The following is a 27383-nucleotide window of genomic DNA, read 5'->3' as shown; positions in this document are numbered from 1 at the left end:
AGTAAATTCAATTATAATAGGACATGATGAGTTGATTTAATAAGACAAGATGTGGCCATGATATGTTCTAAGCTCAAATGGTAGTTCTTAAGTGTTTGAGCTTGGGAATTTAAGGGTAATTGAAATAGTCTGCTTCGGACAGCAGCAGTAACGAGACTTTAGAAAATCACCATAAATTCATGGACTTGAATTAGAGGCTGAATGAGACATGAAATTAAAGCTTAATGAGTCTAGCTTCTTATAAAAAACTATGTAAGCAAAGGAATTTCCGATAATGAGATACTTAAAGTTGTGTGAGACAGCGCAGAATTTCACTGTAATCCTCTGTTCTGTTTTTAGAAAATCATTATAAATTGTACAAAAATGGTTATAAGATAAAATTTATATTCTTAGACTCCTTAATGAGTCTAGTTTCAAATGAAATCAAATACAACACATTTTGAATTCTGTAAAATGAGAAATTTGATTCGTAGCGAAGAGTGGTCAGATTAGTCGAACAGTGAAACAGGGGAAACTTTAAGAAAAATCTGGTATTGATTGGCCAAACCTAAAATTCTGGAAATTTTATGGATGGAAGACATACGAGTCTATATTCAGGAAAAATTAACGGAAAGTGATTTGGAGCTTTGTAGCTCCAGTTATAAATAATTTAGTGACTATTGCTCAGGAAAAACAGCTTGTGCTGAATTTGAGATTATGTTGTGAACCTTGATAAACTTGTTTTAGTTGCTCATAAGCTATTGATTAAACCCATACTTGAATTCTAAATCGTGGTATTGTAAGTTTATGAGTATTCGAATATGAAATGATAGTAAGGCCTAATGGCTGATGTGATGAATGTGAAAGTGTATATATATGTGATAGGGCCTAATGGCCGATGTGATGAATGTGAAAGTGTATATACGTGATAAGGCCTAATGGCCGATGTGATGAATGTGAAAGTGTATATACGTGATAAGGCCTAATGGCCGATGTGATGAATGTGAAAGTGTATATGTGTGATAAGGCTAATAGCCGACGTGATGAATGTGAAAGTGTATATGTGTGATAGGGCCTAACAGCCGATGTGATGAATGTGAAAGTGTATATGTGTGATAAGGCCTAATAGCCGACGTGATGAATGTGAAAGTGTATATGTGTGATAGGGCTAATAGCGATGTGATGAATGTGAAAGTGTATATGTGTGATAAGGCCTAATAGCCGACGTGATGAATGTGAAAGTGTATGTGTGTGATAAGGCTAATAGCCGATGTAATGAATGTGAAAGTGTATATATGTGATAAGGCCTAATGGCCAATGTGACGAATGTGAAAGCGTATATATGTGACAAGGCCGAGTGGCCAACGTAATGGATGTGGAAGTGCATAAATGTGATAAGTCCGAAAGGCATTTGTGTCAGTACTATATCCGGGTTAAAACCCCGCAGGCTTTATGCAAGAATATTATCACTGATTAATGTCCTTAAGCTTCGTGCTTGTACTATATCCGAGCTCTAAAGACCCGATGACTACGTGTGGGGATTTTGTCCGGGTAAGACCCGATAACTTCGTGTGGAGATTATGTCCGGGTAAGACTTCGTAATAAGAATTGCTTATAAATATATTCAATGCGAAAGGTTAAACAGGTATGTACTTCAAGTTTATATGTGAGCTGATTGCACTAAATCATAAGGTATGTGATGCATACGAAAGCAATCTATGAGACTATTCCTGTGATTATGTGACATCGGATCAGTGTGAGAGTGATGTGAAATCATACGATATATCTATGTCACATGAGCTCACTTTTATGTGAAAGTTTATCTGCCTATTGTATATGATGAGATGTGCAGACTCGGTAAAGGATGGTATGCCCGAAGGAAGAGTGAAATAAAAATACGAACAACTATGTTATAATTTGATTGTTATCTGCTGACACTGCTTAAAACTTACTAAGCATTGTAATGCTTACTCCGTTTTCTCTGTTTCCTCTGTTTTATAGATCTCATTGCGAAGCTACAGGCTCGGGGATCGTCAGCAACTAGTCACACTATCACTATCCACTGTTTGGTACTGCTATGTTTCGGATTGTCTTATGGCATGTATAAGATAGACTAGTGGCGGAAGAATATTTTGGTTAATGTATATAGCCATGCGAAAATGGCTTATATATGTTTGAGCATAATGTTATAATCATTGGTATGGAATTGGTTAATCGCTATCATGATTTGTGCTATTTATGCTAAAGGGCTAGTTGAATCATGGAAACTATGAAATAGGTAAAGTTACCTTAAAGGCAGATGCTGGCAGCAGCAGTGATGTAGATTTGGAAAATCACTAAAAATAGTAGGATTGGAATTAAATAGTGAATAAATTATGTAAACGAACCTTGATGAATCTATTTTCATAGAAAAGTAACGAAATGATCATATGGACAGTATGTTAAGAGATATTCAGGTTCTCGTGAGAAGGGGCCAGAACGGTTTCTGGATTCCCTATTCTGACTTTGGAAATTCATTATAAATTAACCAGAGATAATTCGGAGTCATGCCATATATGTATGGATTCCTCTCTGAGTCTAGTTTCTATAGAAACAAACGGCATCAGTACTGAAGCCCTGTGCAGGGAGATATCCAAGTCGTAATGCGCAAAGGTCAGTGTAGTCGATCCCTGTAACATGGGAGAATTTGACTAATAAACTGTACTAATTGGCCTGACCAAAAATTATAGAAAAAAATATGTAGATGGGCATATGAGTCTTGTTTCAGGAAAATATTACGAAACTGATTTTCAAGTTGTGAAACTCAAGATATGATTTTTAAAGCGACTAGTACGCAGATTGGCAGTGTCTGGGAAATTTTTTTATAAGTGGTTAAAGTCTTCTAACACCTCGTGTTCGACTCCGGTGACGGTCTCGGGTTCGGGGTGTTACATTTGATTGGTATCAGAGCTACGGTTTAGTCGATTCTAGGACTAACGTAGCACGCGTGAGTCTATTTATACATGCCATAAAGTGATAAAATGATAGTGTGATGATTTTTGGCTATTAAAATGTGTTTGCTGTATTGCAATGAATCTTGATCCCGATCGAGCTGTAGCAAGCTTCTGACTATGAGAATTTGCGATATAACTTCACTTAGATATGCCTAAATTATTAAGTTGATCAGGTACGTATCATGTATCGTATTTGAATTTCGATTTGGATTGAATTATAAGGGTATAAGTGATGCAATTTTGAAAGAGTGTTATGACTATAAATGTGATTTTTGTATGTGGCTATGGAACTCGAAGTTGAATGGTCGATAAGCGTGTTTTGTTTGTATTCGAGTAATGTAAATGATATACTAAGGTGTATTGCTATATGTGTATATGTATGTAGAGACGAAATTGTCGAATGTAAAAAGGCAGTGAAGCGTATAGAGTGGTTGGTTTTCAGCACTAAGTGTGCGAGCAATAAGTTTTCACGGTTGTGAGATTGGCACTAAGTGTGTGAGCAATAAGTGTTCACGGTTGTGAGATTGGCACTAAGTGTGCGGGCAATAAGTGTTCACGGTTGTGAGATTGGCACTAAGTGTGCGGGCTTGAAATGCATGGCACTAAGTGTGCGAGTTTAAAGTACATGGCACTAAGTGTGCGTGGTTGATTATTAAGCACTATATGTGCGAACCCACTATATATATATTCTCTATCAATTATTTATATTAAGGACCTTACCGAGTCGATTTCGGACAGCGGAAAGGGGTAAGTTCTTGAGTAATAGAGCTTAAATTATGATTTGATTAGATCATGTTTTAAGCAAATCAAAATCATGCTCTTTGTGTGTGGCTATTGAGCCGAAATTGCAAGAATGATAAGTGTCTTGTGTTTGAGTTTTGCTAACGAAAATGAAATACGAATGTGCCATGATTTGTTGTTAAATGTGCATGGTTATTTGAATGATGTCCGGGCTAAGTCCCGAAGAGCATTCATGCTAGTGATGTATCCGGGCTAAGTCCCGAAGAGCATTCATGCTAGTGATGTATCCGGGCTAAGTCCCGAGGAGCATTCATGCTAGTGATGTATTCGGGCTAAGTTCCGAAGAGCATTCGTGCTAGTGATATATCCGTGCTAAACCCCGAAGAGCATTCGTGCTGGTGTTATGTCCGGGCTAGGTCCCGAAGAGCAATCATGCTGGTGACGTGTATTCGGGCCTTCGTGCCTAGTAGGCTTCGTGCCGGTAATTTGAGCAAAGTTTAAGTATTCATTACTATACGAATTCAAATTTAAATGAGATGATATGTTTAAAAGTGTTCATACATGATGTTTATAGACTCGGTTAAGTCATTTCAATGTGTAATAACGAATGAATAAGAGCACTATGTGTGTGAATGATTAGAGGCACTGTGTGTGTGCGAATTCCTTTAACCGAGCACTATGAGTGCGAGATCGGTCAGTGGGCACTAAGTGTGTGAAGTGGAATTCATGTAAGACCTCGTTTGGGACGAAGGCATTGATTTGAGATAGTGTGTAAGACCTTGTCTGGGACATGGCATCGGCTCGATATGTGAGAATATGTAAGACCATATCTAGGATATGGCATTGTAAGAGCTATATGTACTATTGCTGAATGGACACTATTTTGTTAATCTTGTTTAAGAAATTATTTTGATTAAGTTTCGACATTCGAAAGTTTGAAAGAATTTTTTATGAATGTTGATAATTTTTGATATACGAGTTATGTGCTAGAATAAATCTCATGCCAGTGTATTATATTAGGCTTTATGCCTATTCGACTGTATACAGGTAACGTTAACTATGATTGAATGTGCTAAATGAACTAAATGTTCAGGTACGAGGAAGTTGACTTTCTTTTGGAAATGAGTTAAGTTGAATATTGAGATGTGATAAAGTTATAAAGGATATTTATTGGGATGTTTGAGTATATGTGTACTTTCGGTTAGGTTACAGCTTATTCATGAATGAAAATGTGGGTTACAAATATGTGGGTTGATGATGTGAATTATACATGTTAATATGTGTTTGAAATGCATTTGTGAATTAAGTTAAGTGATTATTGCTTATGAAATCAAGAAAATGAGATATTTGTGCATACTTGTAGAAATGTTTATGTATTTGTTTTAAGATAAGAAAATGATTTTATAGACCGATGCGAAATCAATAATGAATTACAATTGCTATCAATGAGCTAATGTCTTTGTGGATGTAATTCAATAAGAGGACGTTATCCTAAACTATGCATCGGTAGAAATTTTCGGGGACGAAAATTTCTTAAGGGGGGGAGAGTTGTGACACCCCTAAAGTGACCCTAGTCGGAAAGTGGTTTCGGGACCACTAAACCGAGTCATAAAGATAATTAACCGTCATAGTTGATGCTCATTATATGTACATATGCATGTGTGAAAATTTCATGTTTGAATTTTGTTAATGGTAAGTGAATTTTATCAAATAGGACTTATGTGAGAAAATTTGGAAATGTGCTAGGCAAATGTAAAGTGGCCTAATAATGCATGTTGTGAAATGATGGGTTTGCATGTCAAATTCCCCACCTTAGAGGAAGTGGCCGGCCATGAGGGTATGGGATACAAAGCATATGCATTTTGTATTAATATTATAATGACTACATGGTTTTATAATAGGAAATAAGTATTAAAAGAAAAACATATTAAAGACATTTTATGCTAATATGTGTGGGAAGAACAAAAAATATGAGGGGAGTGGGAGGAGAAACGAAAGTTGTTTCATCCTTGCTCCCCCATTTTGCCGAAACTAGAAGAAAAAAAAAGGCTTCATCCTCTTTGTTTTTCTTGACCGAAAAATCAAAGGAAGAAGAAAGAGCTCTCTTGCTTATGTTCGGTTTGGATGAGGATTAGGAAGAGGTAAGTACCTTGAAATTCTTGGAAAAATTTTGTATAAAGAAGGTGGTTAGTTCAAGTTCTAATCATTCCATGGCTTAAGTTTTGATTGTTAGGAGGTTTAATAGTTGGCCAAGTAGTTTGAAGCTCTTAGCACATATATTTTTTCTTCTTCTTTCTTGAAGGTTGAAATTTGGGTTGTTATTAAGGAGGTGCCGAATGTGGTCCTTGAAGGGCCTTGAGGAACAATATATGTGGCTTGGGTTATAACATTCGGCCATGGTAGTTTGAGGATTAAGGATTTTATTTCTTGTTAAAATTGGATGAGTCTTAGTGTGTGAAGTGTTTGAACTAACTAAGGATCAAATAGATGCATGGGTACAAAGTAGGAAGAATCGGCTACTATGGTTGACACTAATGCCGAATGTAAAAATGTTATATTAAATAATGTATGTGATTTGAGTTAATGATATGAAAAAGAATATTTAGATGTATTATAATTGATTAAGTAATAAATCAAAAGTTGCTAAAATTGCCATTTCTTTAGCCGAATATGTGTTTGATCAATGAAGAATTTGTTGAAGAATATAGGTGAACTTGGTAAGAGTATTCGGCTTAGTGTATAAATGATATAAAGATTTTTGAAATTTATTTTGGTTAGATGTATGTATGATTAAGTATATTCGGCAATATACTTAAAGTGAGTACATGATATTATTGAGCTTAAGTATATGGATATGTGTATATGTGGTCATATAATGACATTTTGGGTTGAAAATTTAATGATATGTGATTGCCGAACGTGATAAATAAATTCATATTATTGGTTTAAATATTGAATACTCCTATTTGTATTCTCTAAGCTCAAGAGCAAACGGGAACTAAATCCGATAAAGGGAAGGAAATAGTGGTCGAATAGCCATCGGAATCGTTCGACAACATCCGAGGTAAGTTTTAAGTGTTTAAACGTTGAGTAAATTCAATTATAATAGGACATGATGAGTTGATTTAATAAGACAAGATGTGGCCATGATATGTTCTAAGCTCAAATGGTAAGTTCTTAAGTGTTTGAGCTTGGGAATTTAAGGGTAATTTGAAATAGTCTGCTTCGGACAGCAGCAGTAACGTGAGTTTAGAAAATCACCATAAATTCATGGACTTGAATTAGAGGCTGGATGAGACATGAAATTAAAGCTTAATGAGTCTAGTTTCTTATAAAAGAAACTATGTAAGCAAAGGAATTTCCGATAATGAGATACTTAAAGTTGTGTGAGACAGCGCAGAATGACACTGTAATCCTCTGTTCTGTTTTTAGAAAATAATTATAAATTGTACAAAAATGGTTATAAGATAAAATTTATATGCTTAGACTCCTTAATGAGTCTAGTTTCAAATGAAATCAAATACAACACATTTTGAATTCTGTAAAATGAGAAATTTTATTCGTAGCGAAGAGTGGTCAGATTAGTCAAACAGTGAAACAGGGGAAACTTTAAGAAAAATCTGGTATTGATTGGCCAAACCTAAAATTCGGGAAATTTTATGGATGGAAGATATACGAGTCTATATTCAGGAAAAATTAACGGAAAGTGATTTGGAGCTTTGTAGCTCCAGTTATAAATAATTTAGTGACTATTGCTCAGGAAAAACAGCTTGTGCTGAATTTGAGATTATGTTGTGAACCTTGATAAACTTGTTTTAGTTGCTCATAAGCTATTGATTAAACCCATACTTGAATTCTAAATCGTGGTATTGTAAGTTTATGAGTATTCGAATATGAAATGATAGTAAGGCCTAATGGCCGATGTGATGAATGTGAAAGTGTATATATATGTGATAGGGCCTAATGGCCGATGTGATGAATGTGAAAGTGTATATACGTGATAAGGCCTAATGGCCGATGTGATGAATGTGAAAGTGTATATACGTGATAAGGCCTAATGGCCGATGTGATGAATGTGAAAGTGTATATGTGTGATAAGGCCTAATAGCCGACGTGATGAATGTGAAAGTGTATATGTGTGATAGGGCCTAATAGCCGATGTGATGAATGTGAAAGTGTATATGTGTGATAAGGCCTAATAGCCGACGTGATGAATGTGAAAGTGTATATGTGTGATAGGGCCTAATAGCTGATGTGATGAATGTGAAAGTGGTATATGTGTGATAAGGCCTAATAGCCGACGTGATGAATGTGAAAGTGTATGTGTGTGATAAGGCCTAATAGCCGATGTGATGAATGTGAAAGTGTATATATGTGATAAGGCCTAATGGCCGATGTGACGAATGTGAAAGTGTATATATGTGACAAGGCCGAGTGGCCAACGTAATGGATGTGGAAGTGCATAAATGTGATAAGTCCCGAAAGGCATTTGTGTCAGTACTATATCCGGGTTAAAACCCCGCAGGCTTTATGCGAGAATATTATCACTGATTAATGTCCTTAAGCTTCGTGCTTGTACTATATCCGAGCTCTAAAGACCCGATGACTACGTGTGGGGATTTTGTCCGGGTAAGACCCGATAACTTCGTGTGGAGATTATGTCCGGGTAAGACTTCGTAATAAGAATTGCTTATAAATATATTCAATGCGAAAGGTTAAACAGGTATGTACTTCAAGTTTATATGTGAGCTTGATTTGCACTAAATCATAAGGTAGTTATGTGATGCATACGAAAGCAATCTATGAGACTATTCCTGTGATTATGTGACATCGGATTAGTGTGAGAGGTGATGTGAAATCATACGATATATCTATGTCACATGAGCTCACTTTTATGTGAAAGTTTATCTGCCTATTGTATATGATGAGATGTGCAGACTCGGTAAAGGGATGGTATGCCTGAAGGAAGAGTGAAATAAAAATACGAACAACTATGTTATAATTTGATTGTTATCTGTTGACACTGCTTAAAACTTACTAAGCATTGTAATGCTTACTCCGTTTTCTCTGTTTCCTCTGTTTTATAGATCTCATTGCGAAGCTACAGGCTCGGGGATCGTCAGCAACTAGTCACACTATCACTATCCACTGTTTGGTACTGCTATGTTTCGGATTGTCTTATGGCATGTATAAGATAGACTAGTGGCGGAAGAATATTTTGGTTAATGTATATAGCCATGCGAAAATGGCTTATATATGTTTGAGCATAATGTTATAATCATTTGGTATGGAATTGGTTAATCGCTATCATGATTTGTGCTATTTATGCTAAAAGGGCTAGTTGAATCATGGAAACTATGAAATAGGTAAAGTCTACCTTAAAGGCAGATGCTGGCAGCAGCAGTGATGTAGATTTGGAAAATCACTAAAAATAGTAGGATTGGAATTAAATAGTGAATAAATTATGTAAACGAACCTTGATGAATCTATTTTCATAGAAAAGTAACGAAATGATCATATGGACAGTATGTTAAGAGATATTCAGGTTCTCATGAGAAGGGGCCGGAACGGTTTCTGGATTCCCTGTTCCGACTTTTGAAATTCATTATAAATTAGCCAGAGATAATTAGGAGTCATGCCATATATTTTTGGATTCCTCTCTGAGTCTAGTTTCTATAGAAACAAACGGCATCAGTATTGAAGCCCTGTGCAAGGAGATATCCAAGTTGTAATGCGCAAAGGTCAGTGTAGTCAATCCCTGTAACATGGGAGACTTTGACTAATAAACTGTACTAATTGGCCTGACCAAAAATTCTAGAAAAAAATATGTAGATGGGCATATGAGTCTAGTTTCAGGGAAAAATTACGAAACTGATTTTCAAGTTGTGAAGCTCAAGATATGATTTTTAAAGCGACTAGTACGTAGATTGGCAGTGTCTGGGAAATTTTTTTTTATAAGTGGTTAAAGTCTGCTAACACCTCGTGTTCGACTCCGGTGACGGTCTCGGGTTCGGGGTGTTACACAGCCCGATCAACAAGTACCATGAACTCTTTCAACTCAAGGACACCTACTGACAGTCTAATGTCCTTATTAAGTCCATCTTCAAACCTTCTACACATCTTAGCCTCGGAGGATACACACTCCCAGGCGTACTTACTGGGTCGAACGAACTCTCTTTCATATTCAGTAACCATCATGCGGCCTTGCTTCAAATCGAGGAATTCTTTACGCTTTTGGTCCATAAACCTCTCACTAATGTATTTCTTCCAGAATTCCTCTTGAAAGAACTCCCATGTGACCTTTTCATGAGGCACCATTGAGACTAACGTCTTCCACCAGTAATATGCTGAGTCCCTCAACAACTATATAGCACACTTCAAACATTCTTCAGAAGTGCAACATAATTCATTCAATACCCTGATGGTATTCTCTAGCTAGAATTCTACCTTTTCAAGGTCATCATCTCTATTAGCATGGAACTCCTCGGATCCATGCTTCTGAATCTTATACACTGGAGGTATATTCTGTCTCTCAAAGTCCGTACCCTTGAGTACTACGGGGACAAGTTGAGGGATAGGTGGGGGTGGAGGGGGTTGAGCATTCAGTTTCGCTCGGACGAACTCCGTGTACCACTCATTAATCATGTAGAGAAAGGCCTCCCGAGCCCATTCTCTTCCTCCCTGACTAATCGTGGGAGAGGTCGATTATCGGATGGTATTGGCCCTTCAGCTGGAGCTGGTGCATTACTTTCTACGTCATCCGCCATAGTTCGATCGAGATCCATTACTATAAGAAAACACTAATTCTATAAATCGAGGGTAAAACGATAATTTTGTAAATCGAGGGTGAAATGGTAATTTTATAAATCGAGGGTAAAATGGTAATTCTACAAATTGAGGGCATTTCAATAATTTGGTAAACTAAAGTATTCTAAAAAGGGATAACAATACGAATAGGCCTAAAGCCTATTCTCGGCCCAAATGGGCCCACACGCTCGTGTGGCCCTTTTAGCCCAAATCTAGCCACAAATATGAGATTCACCTAGCCTAGTCAAATATTTACTACCCAATCAAACAACTTATCCAATTGGGCCCGTAGGCCCATTAGGCCGACATGACCCCTTTCGGCCCATCGCGGCCCGAAGTAGCCATCCTACAACTAGAGTAGTGAGAAATACACACCTGATTGGCGACTGGAGTTAATCCATGTTCCGAGCACTCTTAGCCGACGCCTAACCCAAACGCGCACGCCATACAGCAAAAGGGATCAGCCAAGAAAGGTACCTTTACTCTCCTCATGGTTCCCTCTATTTAAAGCCAGCTTCGCATCCACTCTTATGTTAGCTTCCCGATGTGGGATCCCTCCAACATCAGAGTTTAAATTCAACACCAACTCTTGCCGCCCCCTGTTAGCAAAATAAATGCTCCTTGCTTGCCATGGGATTTGAACCCATGCCTTCCCTCAGATGCTCCACACGCTTCTTGCCACTAAGCCATAAGGCTTTTTGTGTCATATTTTATCCCCAATTAATTATAAGGTCTAAAGGCCAAAGTCCAGGTTCCCTTAAAAAACCAAAATAAATTGCAAGAGCCAAGACTTGAACCCAGGCTCCCATACAACCTTAATGATGCCACAACCACTAAACTACATGCTTCCTTGTGTCATTTATTTACCACAATAATTTAAAAGGCCCTCATCCAAGCATCCAGGTTTTTTCACTTAATACCAAAATTTTTGCTAAAGCCCAAGTTTGAACCCAATATTTCTCCAACACTTCTCAAAGCCATTAACCACTAAAGCAAACATTTAATTGTGTTATTTCATTGCACAATTAAATACCTATATACAACCTCCTTATGGACCCGCACTCAAGGCCCAATACTTCTAGGCCCAAATTTGGGGTGTTACATTTCTTAAGTTCAACCATTGCTAAACTAAATCAAGATCAAGAATCAAAGAAATCGGATTTGGATCGGGGGAAAACTAAAGTTGTTGATTAGCCGTCCCGTTCTGATTTTCATTGTCTGAGGTAAGTTTATAAGCAAATAGATATTGTTAATTTTAAATAAATATGAATTTTTTATGCTAAAATGAACTATGTGGAAATATATATGTGTTAGCTGAATGTACATAAGCTGGGAGCTTTGTTTATGAATTTATTTCAATTGAGTTACGACGTTCCAAAGCCCCATACGAACCCTAGGAATAGCTAGGATACATATGTCATGACATAGGATTTTCGATATGTGTTTTCGTGCAAGACCACGTCTGGGATGTTGGCATCGATATATGTGGTTACGTGTAAGACCATGTCTAGCACATCGGCATCGTATTTGATTTGTGTAAGACCCTGTCTAGGATAGTGGCATCGATATGAGATAGCATGTAAGACCACGTTTGGGATGTTGGCATTGTACGATATATGTGATTATCTGAGTATTCTATTATATTCTGAATGGTTCAACGGGCAATGATAGTTTTGATTGAATGTGTAAAACGAGCTAAAGTGATTAGGAATGTCATAGTTTATTTCTTATTTGAAATAAGGTAAGTAGGTTACTTGATATATGTTCTAAATCATGTATAATGTAAATGAAAAATGTATGTGCATATGAAAAATGTATTGAGCCTTTTGATTATATCATGTGAATATTTATGAAATGATTCATGGATATATGTATATGGGTTTTTACAGATTCGATTATATAATGGTATTATGGTTTTGAAATTCAATATTACATTGATAATAAATTCATGTATATTTGGCCATGATTAAGTTTATTTATGAAAGTATATGTTATACATGAAATTATAAGTTTGAGATTTAATGTGATTATGATAGAGTAATTTGGTTTGGTTTAAATTAGTTGATTATGACATTTAGTTGTTTATTTGCTTATGACTTACTAAGCTATGATAGCTTACTATGTGTGTTTATGTTTGCCACTGTTTTATAGATTTTGGAGATTAGTTACGAGCTCGGGGATCGTCAGCAAAGTCCATCACACTATCGACTGTTATTTTGGTACATTATAAGTTTAAACTTGATACTATGGCATGTATAAGCTAGGTTATGTTTGGTTCAGTTTGAAGTTGCGTATATATTAAGCCATGCGAAAATGGCTAATATGTTATGAGAGTATATGAAACTTTAGTCAAGTTTTATATGTGTCATATGCATTGATAAGGGTTGGTGAATTTGGATGTGGTTTGGTTGAATTGGTTTTGGTATATACATGAGTATGAATTATGTTTGTCATGTTACTTTTGGTTAAAATGATTCGATTATGTTTTATGTTTGATAGTAATGAATATATATTTGATTTATGATTCAATACTTGCACATATATATATTTATGCACATGATGTGTTGGTATGATATATATATTTATTCCCATGATGTATTGGTATGATATATATATATATTATCTCAAGGTGTATATATATATGTGTGGTGGTGTTTGGTCATGTGTTTCGGTTATGGAGTAAATGATGGATGTTTATTGAGTTATAATATATAATGCATTAGTTAGTACAATGCATGTCATATATATATGGTGTATTTGGTATATGTTTATGGTATAAAATAATGATATGTATGACTTATGATTAGTCATTATGATAAGCTTGTCATATTGATATGTTTTACATTAGTCAAATTTTATAATTTAGATTAAATGAGGCAAACATGGTTGATAGATAGGTATACATATATATATATGTAATTTGGTTGTGGCTTAATATTAGTTTATTTGGAATGCATGATTTATGATATGAATTAGTTCAAGTTAGTAAGCTTAATATAAAGTATATACGTTTGCTATGTTTGTTATATAATTCGGTAAAGGAATAATAATAAGTATAATGTATATTCAGCCATGTTATTAAATTATTAATTAAGTGTATATATCAACGATATAATCATGTGTACTTGGTTATGTAAGTTCTATTTATGTATGATTTTTAGTAAGCGAATGGGGTGTAATATAGTTCGTATGTTTTGCTCATTTAATGGTTCATAATGATATGCTATAATGTGCATTATATATATGTTGCATTAAAGTTCTGTTTGGTTATATGGTAACGATATTAAAGTTGTATATGTGTTTGGACAATAATTAATGTAATAGTTTGTTAGATTTTTAACATGCGCAAATGCAGAATTAAGAAAATGATATGTTTGATATTTGCCAAGATGAATAGATATTTTGGCATGTATTCGATTATGTGTTTGAATGTCTTAATGTTTGTATCTGGAATTTTTCATGTAAATATCTATGTTATAATTTAATTATTTGAATGTTATAAATGAGATGTACACATGATTCATATAATTAAGATTATATTACCTTAAACATAAATGGTAATGAATGACTCCCTTAAGCTGTGAATTGTTCGGTAATACCTCATAACCCTAATCCGGCGATGGATACGGGTTAGGGGTATTATAGGTGTAATTGAATTGATGTAGGTGACCATAAATTTGGGTGGCAAATTGGCTCGGTAAATAGCTTATTTTTTTCCATACGGGCAGAGACACGGGCATGTGTCTCAGCCGTGTGTGACACACAATCAAGTATACGGCCGTGTGTCCCCTGGTGTTGATTTTGAAATTAAGTTAGTATGCTCCACACGGCCTCACACATGGGCATGTGACTTGGACGTGTGGCACAAGTTAGTATACCCTACAGGGTTGGAACGACCTAGCACATGGGCGTGTGTGTGCCGTGTGACCCAAGTCAGAGAGTTACACGGGGTTAAACACGGGCTGGGACACGGCCATGTGTTCCCATTTCAAATATCCACACGGCCTGTGACACAGGTGTGTCTGGTGGCCGTGTGAGACACACAGCCTGGACAGGCAGGCGTGTGTCCCTTGTTCTGAGAAAAATTTTTAAAGTTTTGTGAAAGTTTCTTAAGTTATCGTTTTAGTTCCGAACCACTTCCAATGTATGTTAGGGCCTCGTAGGCTTGTATTGGGGACAAATTTTTGAGATTGAATGATGATTGTATATATTGTTTAAATGTATGAGAAAAGTATGTTTAAATGTATTGTAAGTCTAGTAATGCTCCGTAATCCTATTCTGGCATTGAATACGGGTAAGAGGTGTTACATTTATTGGTATCAGAGCTACAATTTAGTCAATTTTATGACTAATGTAGTGTAAGTGAGAGTCTAGCTATATATGCCATATATAAACTATGATAGTGTGATGACTCCAGACATTTTAAAATGTGTTTTCATATAGTAAATGGATCCCAATCGAGCTATAGATGATGAGGTTGAAAATAATGCACTAGCTCCCCCTCAAGGGATAGTGCCTTTTGATTCTGGACCCTATCGAGTAGCCAAGGGGGAGAGGCTAGAGAAGCCTTACCCCAAATGATGAACAAATGGTTCACTCAATATATCCGAACAAACCCAGCTGCTTAACAACCTCCACCCCCTCCTAATCCCCAACCGATTCCCATAGCTCCTCAAGGTGTTGAGCTTTTAAGATTGAATAAGCCTCTAGTTGACAAGATCCGTAAACACGGGTCTGAAGAGTTTAGAGCTAATATTGATGATGATCCTGAGAGAGTCGAGTTTTGGTTAGAAAACACTATCAGAGTATTTGACAAGCTTTCTTGCACATTGGCCGAGTGTTTAAAATGTGCTATATCACTTCTGAGGGACATCTCATATCAGTGGTGGAATACGCTAGTATCAGTGGTGCCGAGAGAGAGAGAGTCACCTGGGAGTTCTTTCAGACCGAGTTCAAGAAGAAATATATAAGCCAACAATTTTTTGATCAAAAGAACAAAGAGTTTTTAGAATTGAAATAGGGTCGTATGACCGTAACCAAGTACGAGAGAGAATTTGTACGGTTGAGTAAATATGCTCGAGAGTATGTTTCTACCGAGGAGATCATGTGTAAGCGGTTTGTCAATGAACTGAACGAAGACATTAAACTTTTGGTCGGGATTCTAGATTTGAAAGAATTTGTTGTATTGGTTGATCGGGCTTGTAAAGCCGACGATTCTAGCCAAGAAAAGAGGAAAGCTAATTCAGAGGCTAGAGATTCAAGAAAAATACCGATGAATAAACCTTATCATTCTTCATCAAAGAAATCCCTAGATTCGTATAGTCGATCGAATGCATCAATGGATACTAGAATAGAGATCGTGGAAATCAACATATGAATCCTAAAGCTCAAGCAACTTCGATCTCTAGCATTGGCAATGTGAAAAACAACAAACCCGAGTGTCAACAATATGGGAGAAGACAATTTGGAGAGTGCTGGAATAAGAGTGATAAAGCTTGTTTCAAATATGGCTCACTAGACCACTTTATTCGAGATTGCCCAGAGTTATCTGAGAAATATAAATTTCAGAATGTAAGATTAAGCAATACGACTACGAGAGGGAGACCACTGAGAAATACGAGGAATGTATCTATTGGCAAAGGTGTAACTAGGGATTCAGTTGTGAGATCCAAAGTTAGAGCACCAACCAGAGCTTAAGCTATTCGCGCTCGCGAAGAAGCATCGTCTCCAGATGTTATTACTGGTACACTCTTTCTTTACGACACTAATGTGATTGCTTTAATTGATCCCTGATCGACAAATTCGTATTTTTGTGAGAATTTAGTATCTAGTAAGAAATTGCTAGTTGAGTCTACAGAATTCATAATTAAAGTATCGAACCCCTTAAGCAAGTATGTTCTAGTTGAAAAAGTATGCAAAAACTGTCCTTTAATGACTAGGGGTTACTGTTTTCTGGTTGACTTGATGCTTTTACCATTTGGTGAGTTCGATGTGATTCTGGGTATGGATTGGTTAACTCTACATGATGCCTTTGTGAACTGTAGATGAAAGACTATAGAATTGAAATGTTAGAATAATGAAATTCTTCAGATTGAATTTGATGAGTCGGGTGGAATACTTATAGTGATTTCGACTATGTTATCTCAGAGATATGTGAGAAAAGGTTGCGAAGCTTATCTTGCTTACGTTTTAGATACCAAGGTGTTTGAAAAGAAGATTGAATCGATTCTTGTAGTCTGTGAATATCTGGATGTATTTCCAGAAGAATTGCTTGGGTTGCCACTGGACAGAGAGGTCGAGTTTGCTATTGAATTGGTACTGGGAACATCTCCGATATCTGTAGCTCCATACAGAATGGCTCTAACCGAATTGAAAGAGTTGAAAACTCAAGTGCAAGAGTTAATAGATAGAGGTCTTGCACGACTGAGTTTTTCGCCCTGGGGTGCGCCAGTATTGTTTGTAAAGAAGAAAGACAGGTCAATGAGAATGTGTATCGACTATTGATAGCTCAAAAAGGTTACGATAAAGAAAAAGTATCCGTTGTCGAGAATAGATGATTTGTTTGATTAGTTGAAAGGAGCAACAATGTTTTCAAAGATTGATTTCAGATCGGGTTATTATCAGTTACGAGTTAAAGACTCAGATGTGCCTAAAACTGCATGCAGAACGAGGTACGGACATTATGAATTTCTTGTTATGCCTTTTGGACTAACTAATGCTCCTGTTGTCTTTATGGATTTCATGAATCAAATCCTTAGTGTGACAGCCCAAAATTGACCCTAGTCAGGAAGTGGTTTCGGGACCGCTAAACCGAGTCACCGAAATGTTCGAATGTGATATTTATGGTCTAGAATATGTAATTATGAATGTGTGAAAATTTCAAGCTTTGATTTAGTCGATTGCATGTGAGTTTTAGTAAATAGGACTTATGTGAGAAAATTTTGAAATGTGATAGGTCAAAGCATAAGGACCTATTAGTGCATGTTGAAAAAGGGGGGGACTTGCATGTCAATTTCCCCCCTCTATTAGTAGTGGCCGGCCATGACAAGCATGGTAGACCAAGTGTGATGGGCAAGAACATGTCATAAACATGTTGAGTTAGTGTGTCATGGGAAGTATGATAAAATAAGGAGCATGGGCATAAAATAATGAAAGGGAATATGATGAAAACAAAAAAAAAAGTGTGTGGTTGTTTCCCCCCCCATTGCCGTGAGTTAAAGAAAAGAAAAGAAAAATTTTGTTCATCCTTTTTTATCTTCTTTTGGCCGAAAATTCTAAGAAAGGAGGAAGGAGTTCTTGCTTCATGTTTGGTTTGGAAGAGGATTAGGAGGAGGTTTGGCCATACTTGTATCTAGATCAAGGTATGTTTGAGGTTGTGCCATGAGATTCATGCATGTTTTTTTTTAGTTGCTAGCTTGAGTTCTAATTAGCCCATGGTTGAAATCTTTGCTATGTCATGGGGATGATATTCGGCCTAGGTGGATTTTGAATTAATGCCATTGCATGCTAAATATGAAGCTTGTTAATGATGCATGTGATGGTGGATTGATGATTCTTGAATCTTCTTTTTAGCATTTTTGAGTGAGCACATATGTGCATTGGTTGCTAGATGGAGAAGAATCGGCTAGCAAGTTGTGTGCTAAGGCCGAATATAATTTTTGTATATTAATGAGTAATGCATGTGTTAAATTGATGGAAAGGGAGAGGATGCTTTACTAGTGTATATATGTGTGTATTAGCCAAGTTTTGAACTTGAAACAAAATGGTGTTTAGTCAATACAAGTGACCATACTTATAGAATGTATTAAGTGTTGCAATCGGCCCCAACATAGACATGCATATTCGGCCATAGGAAGGAGATTGGTGTTGCATGTATTCGGTCAGAGGCAAGCATATTGATGCTTTTGTCTTGGCTTAGAAAATTCGGCCAAGGGGGAAAATTAGCCAAAATGTTGAGTTTGATTCATGATTCCGTACATATGTGACTTTAATGTCTAATGTATAAATATGGGCTAAGTGCCTTGTGTTCCTCTTTTCGATGCTCAAATGATTAAATCAATTTATTTGTTTAATTAAGCTCAAGAGCAAAGGGGAACTAAATCCGATAAAGGGAAGGAAAAAGTGGTCGAATAGCTATCGGAATCGTTCGACAACATCCGAGGTAAGTTCTTGAGTAAAAGAGCTTAAATTATGATTTGATTAGATCATGTTTTAAGCAAATCAAAATCATGCTCTTTGTGTGTGGCTATTGAGCCGAAATTGCAAGAATGATAAGTGTCTTGTGTTTGAGTTTTGCTAACGAAAACGAAATACGAATGTGCCATGATTTATTGTTAAATGTGCATGGTTATTTGAATGATGTCCGGGCTAAGTCCCGAAGGCTTTGTGCTAAGTGACCATATCCGGACTAAGATCCGAAGGCATTTGTGCGAGATACTAATTCCGGGCTAAGCCCGAAGGCATTTGTGCGAGTTACTAAATCCGGGTTAAGTCCCGAAGGCATTTGTGCGAGTTACTATAACCGGGCTATGTCCCGAAGGCATTTGAACGAGTAGCTATATCCGGTTAAATTCCGAAGGTACGTGATTTGGGAATGAATGATCTTGCTGTAAAAATTTCAGTTAATACGCTTGAAACATCCCAACATTGAGGTATGTTTCGTATGTGCTTTGAATTAGTTGAGCCCTTACAAATAAGTATTCGCTCAGTTGATAAATGAGCTACCGGCCTTTGGCTAAGTTGATCTTTGTGTATGAATAAAAGGGTTGGTAATGTGAAGTAAGTATGATATTGAAAAATTGTGCATATGAAATTATCCGTTTAGCTACATGAATGCTATACTTTTGTTGTGCTGGAATCCCTTGCTCAAAACTTACTAAGCATAAATTGCTTACTCCGTCTCCTTGATTCTCTGTTTTATAGATTTTGGTTCTCCAGCTATCGGACTCGGGATTTGAAGTCGAAGTCGCCCACACTATCAAAGCCCCCCCTTTTGGTACAATTTTGGTTGAACTTCGAAATGGCATGTATAGGACTACCCTTTTTGTTGGGGGTCATGGACCCTTTGGACTTGTATAATTTTGGATAGCCATGCGAAAATGGCTTATATATGTTTGAGTATAATGTTATAATCATTTGGTATGGATACGGTTATTGAGAGGTGTGGATATGCTTAACAAGGATTGGCCATGGGAATGGTTAATCACTATCATAAATTGTGCTATTTATGCTAAAAGGGCTAGTTGAATCATGGAAACTATGAAATAGGTAAAGTCTACCTTAAAGGCCGATGTTGACAGCAGCAGTGATGTAGATTTGGAAAATCACTAAAAATAGTAGGAATGAAATTAAATAGTGAATAAATTATGTAAACGAACCTTGATGAATCTATTTTCATAGGAAAGTAACAAAACGATCATATGGACAGTATGTTAAGAGATATTCAGGTTCTCGTGAGACAGGGCCAGAACGGTTTCTGGATTCCCTATTTTGATTTTGGAAATTCATTATAAATTAACCAGATATAATTAGGAGTCATACCATATATGTATAGATTCATCTTTGAGTCTAGTTTCTATAGAAACAAACGACATCAGTATTGAAGCCCTGTACAGGGAGATATCCAAGTCGTAATGCACAAAGGTCAGTGTAGTCGATCCCTGTAACATGGGATACTTTGACTAATAAACTGTACTAATTGGCCCAACCAAAAATTCTAGAAAAAAATATGTAGATGGGCATATGAGTCTAGTTTCAGGGAAAATTTCGGAACTGGATTCCGAGTTTCTGAACTCAAGATATGATTTTTAAAGCAACTAGTACGCAGATTGGCAGTGTCTGGGAAATATGTTTATAAGTGGTTAAAGTCTGTTAACACCTCGTGTTCGACTCCGGTGACGGTCTCGGGTTCGGGGTGTTACATTTGATTGGTATCAGAGCTACGGTTTAGTCGATTCTAGGACTACTGTAATGCGTTGGGTCTAGCTATACATGCCATTTTATGTGATTATTTGATAGTGTGGTGATTTCTGACAATTGTAAATGTGTTTATTTATAGTAGTGGATCCTGATCCCGACCGAGCGGTAGCTGATGATCTTGAGAGTGTAGCGCCTGCTCCCGCACAAGGGACAGCGCCGGCGGACTCTCAACCTAATGCTAGTAACCCGAATGATGAAGCTAGACAAGTTTTCTATAGCGTGATGAATGATTGGTTCAACCAATACATTCGAAGTAATACGGCTGTTCCACAACCTCCATTCCCGACAAATACCACCCCCGCACCTACAATACCTCCGGTAACTGACCAAATAAGGTCAAATAAGCCCCCAGTTGACAGAATCCGAAAACATGGGGCTACTGAATTTAAAGCTACGGATAGCGACGATGCCGAGCAAGTTGAATTTTGGTTGGACAACACTATTCGGGTACTCGATGAGCTATCTTGTACACCCGATGAATGCCTAAAGTGTACTATCTCCTTGCTACGCGATTCTGCCTACTATTGGTGGAGTACTCTGACTTCTGTTGTGCCCCGAGAGCAAGTAACTTGGGAGTTTTTCCAAACTGAGTTTCGGAAAAAGTATATCAGTCAGAGATTTGTTGATCAAAAACGGAAGGAATTTCTTGAGCTTAAGCAAGGTTCTATGTCAGTTACTGATTACGAGCGAAAATTTGTTAGACTTAGTAGATACGCTCGGGAATGTGTTTCGTCCGAGGCTATCATGTGTAAACGCTTCGAGGATGGGCTGAATGAAGATATAAAAATGTTCGTGGGCATTCTTGAAATATGAGAGTTCGTAGTACTTGTCGAGCGAGCTTGTAAAGCCGAAGAGCTTAGAAAAGAAAAACAAAAAGTTGATGTGGGAACTGGAGAGTTTCGTAAAAGATCCTCGGGAAAGTCTCTTCAACAGGCATCGAAGAAATTTCGAGGTGATGTGGGCCGGTCTAGAGGCACTTCGGGCCTTTTTAGACGAGATCGTGATCGACCCCCTATGGGTACACGAGGCACTTCGGTTGCCAGTGTTGGGAATGAACGTTGAGATAGAACGAAATGTCGATATTACGGTAAATGGCATTCGGGGAGTTGTAGATTCCCTGACCGCTCCTGTTACAAGTGCGGATCAGTTGACCACTTCATTAAAGATTGCCCGAGGTTGTCTGAACAAAATGTAAATCAGAGTGGGAAACCGAGTGCTACCACTGCTCGAGGTAGACCATCTGGAAATACGGGCAATGCTAGCGGTGGTCAGAGAGGATCTAGAGATGCTACGACCAGATCCGAGGCTCGTGCGCCTGCTAGAGCTTATGCTATACGTGCCCGCGAGGATGCTTCTTCGCCTGATGTTATTACCGGTACTTTTACTCTCTTTGATACTAATGTAATTGCTTTGATTGACCCCGGTTCTACTCATTCTTACATATGTGAAACCTTAGCATCCAGTAAGACTTTACCTATTGAGTCTACTGAGTTCGTAATTCGGGTGTCAAATCCCTTGGGTCGCTACATGCTTGTCGACAAAGTGTGTAAGAAATGTCCCCTAGTAATTCGAGGTTCCTGTTTTCCGGCGGACTTGATGCTTTTGCCGTTTGATGAATTTGATGTTATTCTTGGTTTGGATTGGTTGACCGCGCATGATGCGGTTGTGAATTGCAAAAGCAAGACTATTGATTTGAGGTGTGCAAATAACGAGATAATCCGAGTTGAGTCTACGGACTTAAAGGGGTTGCCAACTGTAATATCCTCAATGTTGGCCCAGAAATATGTAAGAAAAGGGTGCGAAGCATACCTTGCGTATGTACTTGATGACAAAGAATTAGAAAAGAAACCCGAATCTGTGCCGGTGGTTTGTGAATACTCGGATGTTTTTCCTGAAGAATTACCGGGTTTACCACCTGTTCGGGAGATAGAGTTTGGTATTGAGCTTGTACCTGGGACTACACCGATTTCGATAGCTCCGTATCGTATGGCACCAACCGAGTTAAAAGAGTTGAAAGCTCAGTTGCAAGAATTGACGGATAGAGGTTTTGCTCGACCAAGTTTCTCACCTTGGGGTGCACCAGTATTGTTCGTGAAAAAGAAGGACGGAACCATGAGGTTGTGCATTGACTATCGTCAACTGAATAAAGTGACGATAAAGAATAAATATCCGTTACCGCGTATTGATGATTTGTTCGACCAACTGAAGGGAGCCTCAGTGTTCTCAAAAATAGATTTGAGATCGGGCTATTATCAGTTGCGAATTCGAGATTCGGACATACCCAAAACTGCCTTCAGAACGAGATATGGTCACTACGAATTCTTAGTGATGCCGTTTGGGCTCACTAATGCCCCTGCGGTATTTATGGATTTGATGAATCGGATCTTCAGACCATATTTGGATCGGTTCGTAGTTGTGTTCATTGATGACATCTTGGTCTATTCAAGAGATGAGACCGAACATGCTGAGCACCTTAGACTAGTGTTGCAAATTTTGCGGGATAAGCAGTTATATACTAAGTTCAGTAAGTGTGAGTTCTGGTTAAGAGAGGTTAGCTTCTTGGGTCATGTGGTATCCGTATCGGGTATTCGAGTGGACCCGAGCAAAATTTCAGCCATACTTAACTGGAAGCCTCCAAGAAATATTACCGAAGTTCGGAGCTTCCTGGGGCTTGCCGGTTATTACCGACGATTTGTAAAAGGTTTCTCGATGATAGCCACACCAATGATGAAGCTACTTCAAAAGGATGTTAAGTTCGAATGAACGAAGAAATGTCAGAAAGGTTTTGATCAACTGAAAACTTATTTGACTGAAGCTCCAATTTTAGTGCAACCCGAATCAGGCAAAGAGTTTGTCATTTATAGTGACGCATCCCTACTTGGGTTGGGTTGCGTATTGATGCAAGAAGGTCGAGTGGTGGCCTATGCGTCGAGACAATTAAAGCCACATGAGAAAAATTATCCGACCCATGATCTTGAACTAGCTGCCATCGTATTTGCTTTAAAAATATGGCGACATTACTTATTTGGTGAAAAGTGCCATGTATTTTCGGATCACAAAAGTCTCAAATATTTGATGACTCAAAGAGACTTAAATCTGCGACAAAGACGTTGGCTTGAGTTGTTGAAAGATTACGAGCTTGTCATTGATTACCACCCGGGAAAGGCTAATGTGGTTGCGGACGCCTTAAGCCGAAAATCATTGTTTGCTTTACGAGCGATGAATGTGCACTTGTCTGTTCTACCCAACAATGTGTTAGTAGCTGAATTAAAAGCCAAACCATTATTGATTCATCAAATTCGTGAAGCCCAGAAAGTTGATGATGAATTGGTTGCAAAACGGGCTGAGTGTGTTCCGAACAAGGAATCGGAGTTTCAAATTGATGATGATGATTGTTTTAGGTTCAGAAGTCGTTTGTGTGTTCCAAGGAATTTGGAACTCATTTCGATGATTCTGAACGAAGCCCATTGTAGCCGAATGTCAATTCACCCGGGGAGTACGAAAATGTACAACGATTTGAAACGTCGATTTTGGTGGCATGGTATGAAACGAGACATCTCCGACTTTGTTTTGAGATGTTTAATATGTCAACAAGTGAAAGCAGAACATCAAGTGCCTTCAGGATTACTTCAGCCGATCATGATACCCGAGTGGAAATGGGATCGAGTCACAATGGACTTTGTGTCCGGACTGCCATTGTCAGCAAGTAAGAAAGATGCGATTTGGGTTGTTGTCGATAGACTGACTAAGTCGGCTCACTTTATCTCCGTGCGTACGGATTTTTCATTGGATAAACTAGCTGAATTGTACGTTTCTCAGATTGTGAGATTACACGGGGTACCTATTTCTATTGTGTCGGATAGAGATCCGAGATTCATCTCACGATTTTGGAGGAAATTGCAAGAAGCTTTGGGTACCAAGCTGCATTTTAGCACTGCTTTTCACCCCCAAACCGATGGTCAATCTGAGCGGATAATTCAGATACTTGAGGATATGTTGAGATGTTGCATCCTCGAGTTCAGTAGTTCATGGGAACGGTATTTACCTTTGATTGAATTCGCTTACAACAATAGTTTTCAATCAAGTATTAAGATGGCACCTCACGAGGCTTTGTACGGTCGTAAATGCCGTACACCATTGTTTTGGACCGAGCTCGGTGAAAGTAAAATTTTCGGAGTTGAATTGATTAAAGATGCCGAACAGAAAGTAAAGGTAATCCGTGAAAGTCTGAAGGCAGCCACATATCGTCAAAAATCGTATGCGGATTTGAAACGAAAAGACATTGAATATCAGGTGGGAGATAAAGTGTTTCTTAAAGTTTCGCCTTGGAAAAAGGTACTCAGATTTGGCCGTAAGGGCAAGTTGAGCCCGAGATTCATTGGGCCGTACGAAATCTCCGAACGAGTTGGTCTAGTTGCGTATCGATTGATTTTGCCCCCTAAACTTGAAAAGATCCACGACGTCTTTCATGTTTCGATGCTTCGACGCTATAGATCTGATCCATCGCACATAATTAGCCCATCAGAGGTTGAAATTCAAGCCGATATGAGTTATGAAGAAGAACCGATGCGTATCCTAGCTCGTGAAGTGAAGGAGTTGCGAAACAAAAGGGTTCCGCTAGTAAAGGTGTTATGGCTCAAACACGGGATCGAGGAAGCTACTTGGGAAACCGAGAGCTCGATGAAAGAACGATACCCAAACTTATTTACCGGTAAGATTTTCGGGGACAAAAGTTTCTTAAGTGGGGGAGAGTTGTGACAGCCCAAAATTGACCCTAGTCGGGAAGTGGTTTCGGGACCGCTAAACTGAGTCATCGAAATGTTCGAATGTGATATTTATGGTCTCGAATATGTAATTATGAATGTGTGAAAATTTCAAGCTTCGATTTAGTCGATTGCATGTGAGTTTTAGTAAATAGGACTTATGTGAGAAAATTTTGAAATGTGATAGGTCAAAGCATAAAGACCTATTAGTGCATGTTGAAAAAGGGGGGACTTGCATGTCAATTTCCCCCCTCTATTAGTAGTGGCCGGCCATGACAAGCATGGTAGACCAAGTGTGATGGGCAAGAACATGTCATAAACATGTTGAGTTAGTGTGTTATGGGAAGTATGATAAAATAAGGAGCATGGGCATAAAATAATGAAAGGGAATATGATGAAAACAAAAAAAAAGTGTGTGGTTGTTTCCCCCCCATTGCCGTGAGTTAAAGAAAAGAAAATAAAAATTTTGTTCATCCTTTTTTATCTTCTTTTGGCCGAAAATTCTAAGGAAGGAGGAAGGAGTTCTTGCTTCATGTTTGGTTTGGAAGAGGATTAGGAGGAGGTTTGGCCATACTTGTATCTAGATCAAGGTATGTTTGAGGTTGTGCCATGAGATTCATGCATGTTTTTTTTAGTTGCTAGCTTGAGTTCTAATTAGCCCATGGTTCAAATCTTTGCTATGTCATGGGGATGATATTCGGCCTAGGTGGATTTTGAATTAATGCCATTGCATGCTAAATATGAAGCTTGTTAATGATGCATGTGATGGTGGATTGATGATTCTTGAATCTTCTTTTTAGCATTTTTGAGTGAGCACATATGTGCATTGGTTGCTAGATGGAGAAGAATCGGCTAGCAAGTTGTGTGCTAAGGCCGAATATAATTTTTGTATATTAATGAGTAATGCATGTGTTAAATTGATGGAAAGGGAGAGGATGCTTTACTAGTGTATATATGTGTGTATTAGCCAAGTTTTGAACTTGAAACAAAATGGTGTTTAGTCAATACAAGTGACCATACTTATAGAATGTATTAAGTGTTGCAATCGGCCCCAACATAGACATGCATATTCGGCCATAGGAAGGAGATTGGTGTTGCATGTATTCGGTCAGAGGCAAGCATATTGATGCTTTTGTCTTGGCTTAGAAAATTCGGCCAAGGGGAAAATTAGCCAAAATGTTGAGTTTGATTCATGATTCTGTACATATGTGACTTTAATGTCTAATGTATAAATATGGGCTAAGTGCCTTGTGTTCCTCTTTTCGATGCTCAAATGATTAAATCAATTTATTTGTTTAATTAAGCTCAAGAGCAAAGGGGAACTAAATCCGATAAAGGGAAGGAAAAAGTGGTCGAATAGCTATCGGAATCGTTCGACAACATCCGAGGTAAGTTCTTGAGTAAAAGAGCTTAAATTATGATTTGATTAGATCATGTTTTAAGCAAATCAAAATCATGCTCTTTGTGTGTGGCTATTGAGCCGAAATTGCAAGAATGATAAGTGTCTTGTGTTTGAGTTTTGCTAACGAAAACGAAATACGAATGTGCCATGATTTATTGTTAAATGTGCATGGTTATTTGAATGATGTCCGGGCTAAGTCCCGAAGGCTTTGTGCTAAGTGACCATATCCGGACTAAGATCCGAAGGCATTTGTGCGAGATACTAATTCCGGGCTAAGCCCGAAGGCATTTGTGCGAGTTACTAAATCCGGGTTAAGTCCCGAAGGCATTTGTGCGAGTTACTATAACCGGGCTATGTCCCGAAGGCATTTGAACGAGTAGCTATATCCGGTTAAATTCCGAAGGTACGTGATTTGGGAATGAATGATCTTGCTGTAAAAATTTCAGTTAATACGCTTGAAACATCCCAACATTGAGGTATGTTTCGTATGTGCTTTGAATTAGTTGAGCCCTTACAAATAAGTATTCGCTCAGTTGATAAATGAGCTACCGGCCTTTGGCTAAGTTGATCTTTGTGTATGAATAAAAGGGTTGGTAATGTGAAGTAAGTATGATATTGAAAAATTGTGCATATGAAATTATCCGTTTAGCTACATGAATGCTATACTTTTGTTGTGCTGGAATCCCTTGCTCAAAACTTACTAAGCATAAATTACTTACT

General features: G+C 37.8%; 1 protein-coding gene across 1 annotated transcript in view; it reads right to left on the bottom strand.

The window, feature by feature from the left end:
- Positions 1–10031, bottom strand: part of LOC121228064 (uncharacterized) — a 41427-nt gene extending 31396 nt beyond the window's left edge. The window contains exon 1 of the mRNA XM_041111196.1: positions 9756–10031. Coding sequence (XP_040967130.1) covers positions 9756–10031 — 276 coding nt within the window. The remainder of the gene's footprint in view (positions 1–9755) is intronic.
- Between the last annotated feature and the right edge of the window lie 17352 nt (positions 10032–27383).

Source organism: Gossypium hirsutum, chromosome A04 (assembly GCF_007990345.1).
Source record: "Gossypium hirsutum isolate 1008001.06 chromosome A04, Gossypium_hirsutum_v2.1, whole genome shotgun sequence".
Taxonomy (NCBI): Eukaryota; Viridiplantae; Streptophyta; class Magnoliopsida; order Malvales; family Malvaceae; genus Gossypium; species Gossypium hirsutum.
The sequence above is the reverse complement of the archived record's forward strand: the minus strand, read 5'-3'. Positions and strand labels throughout refer to the sequence as shown.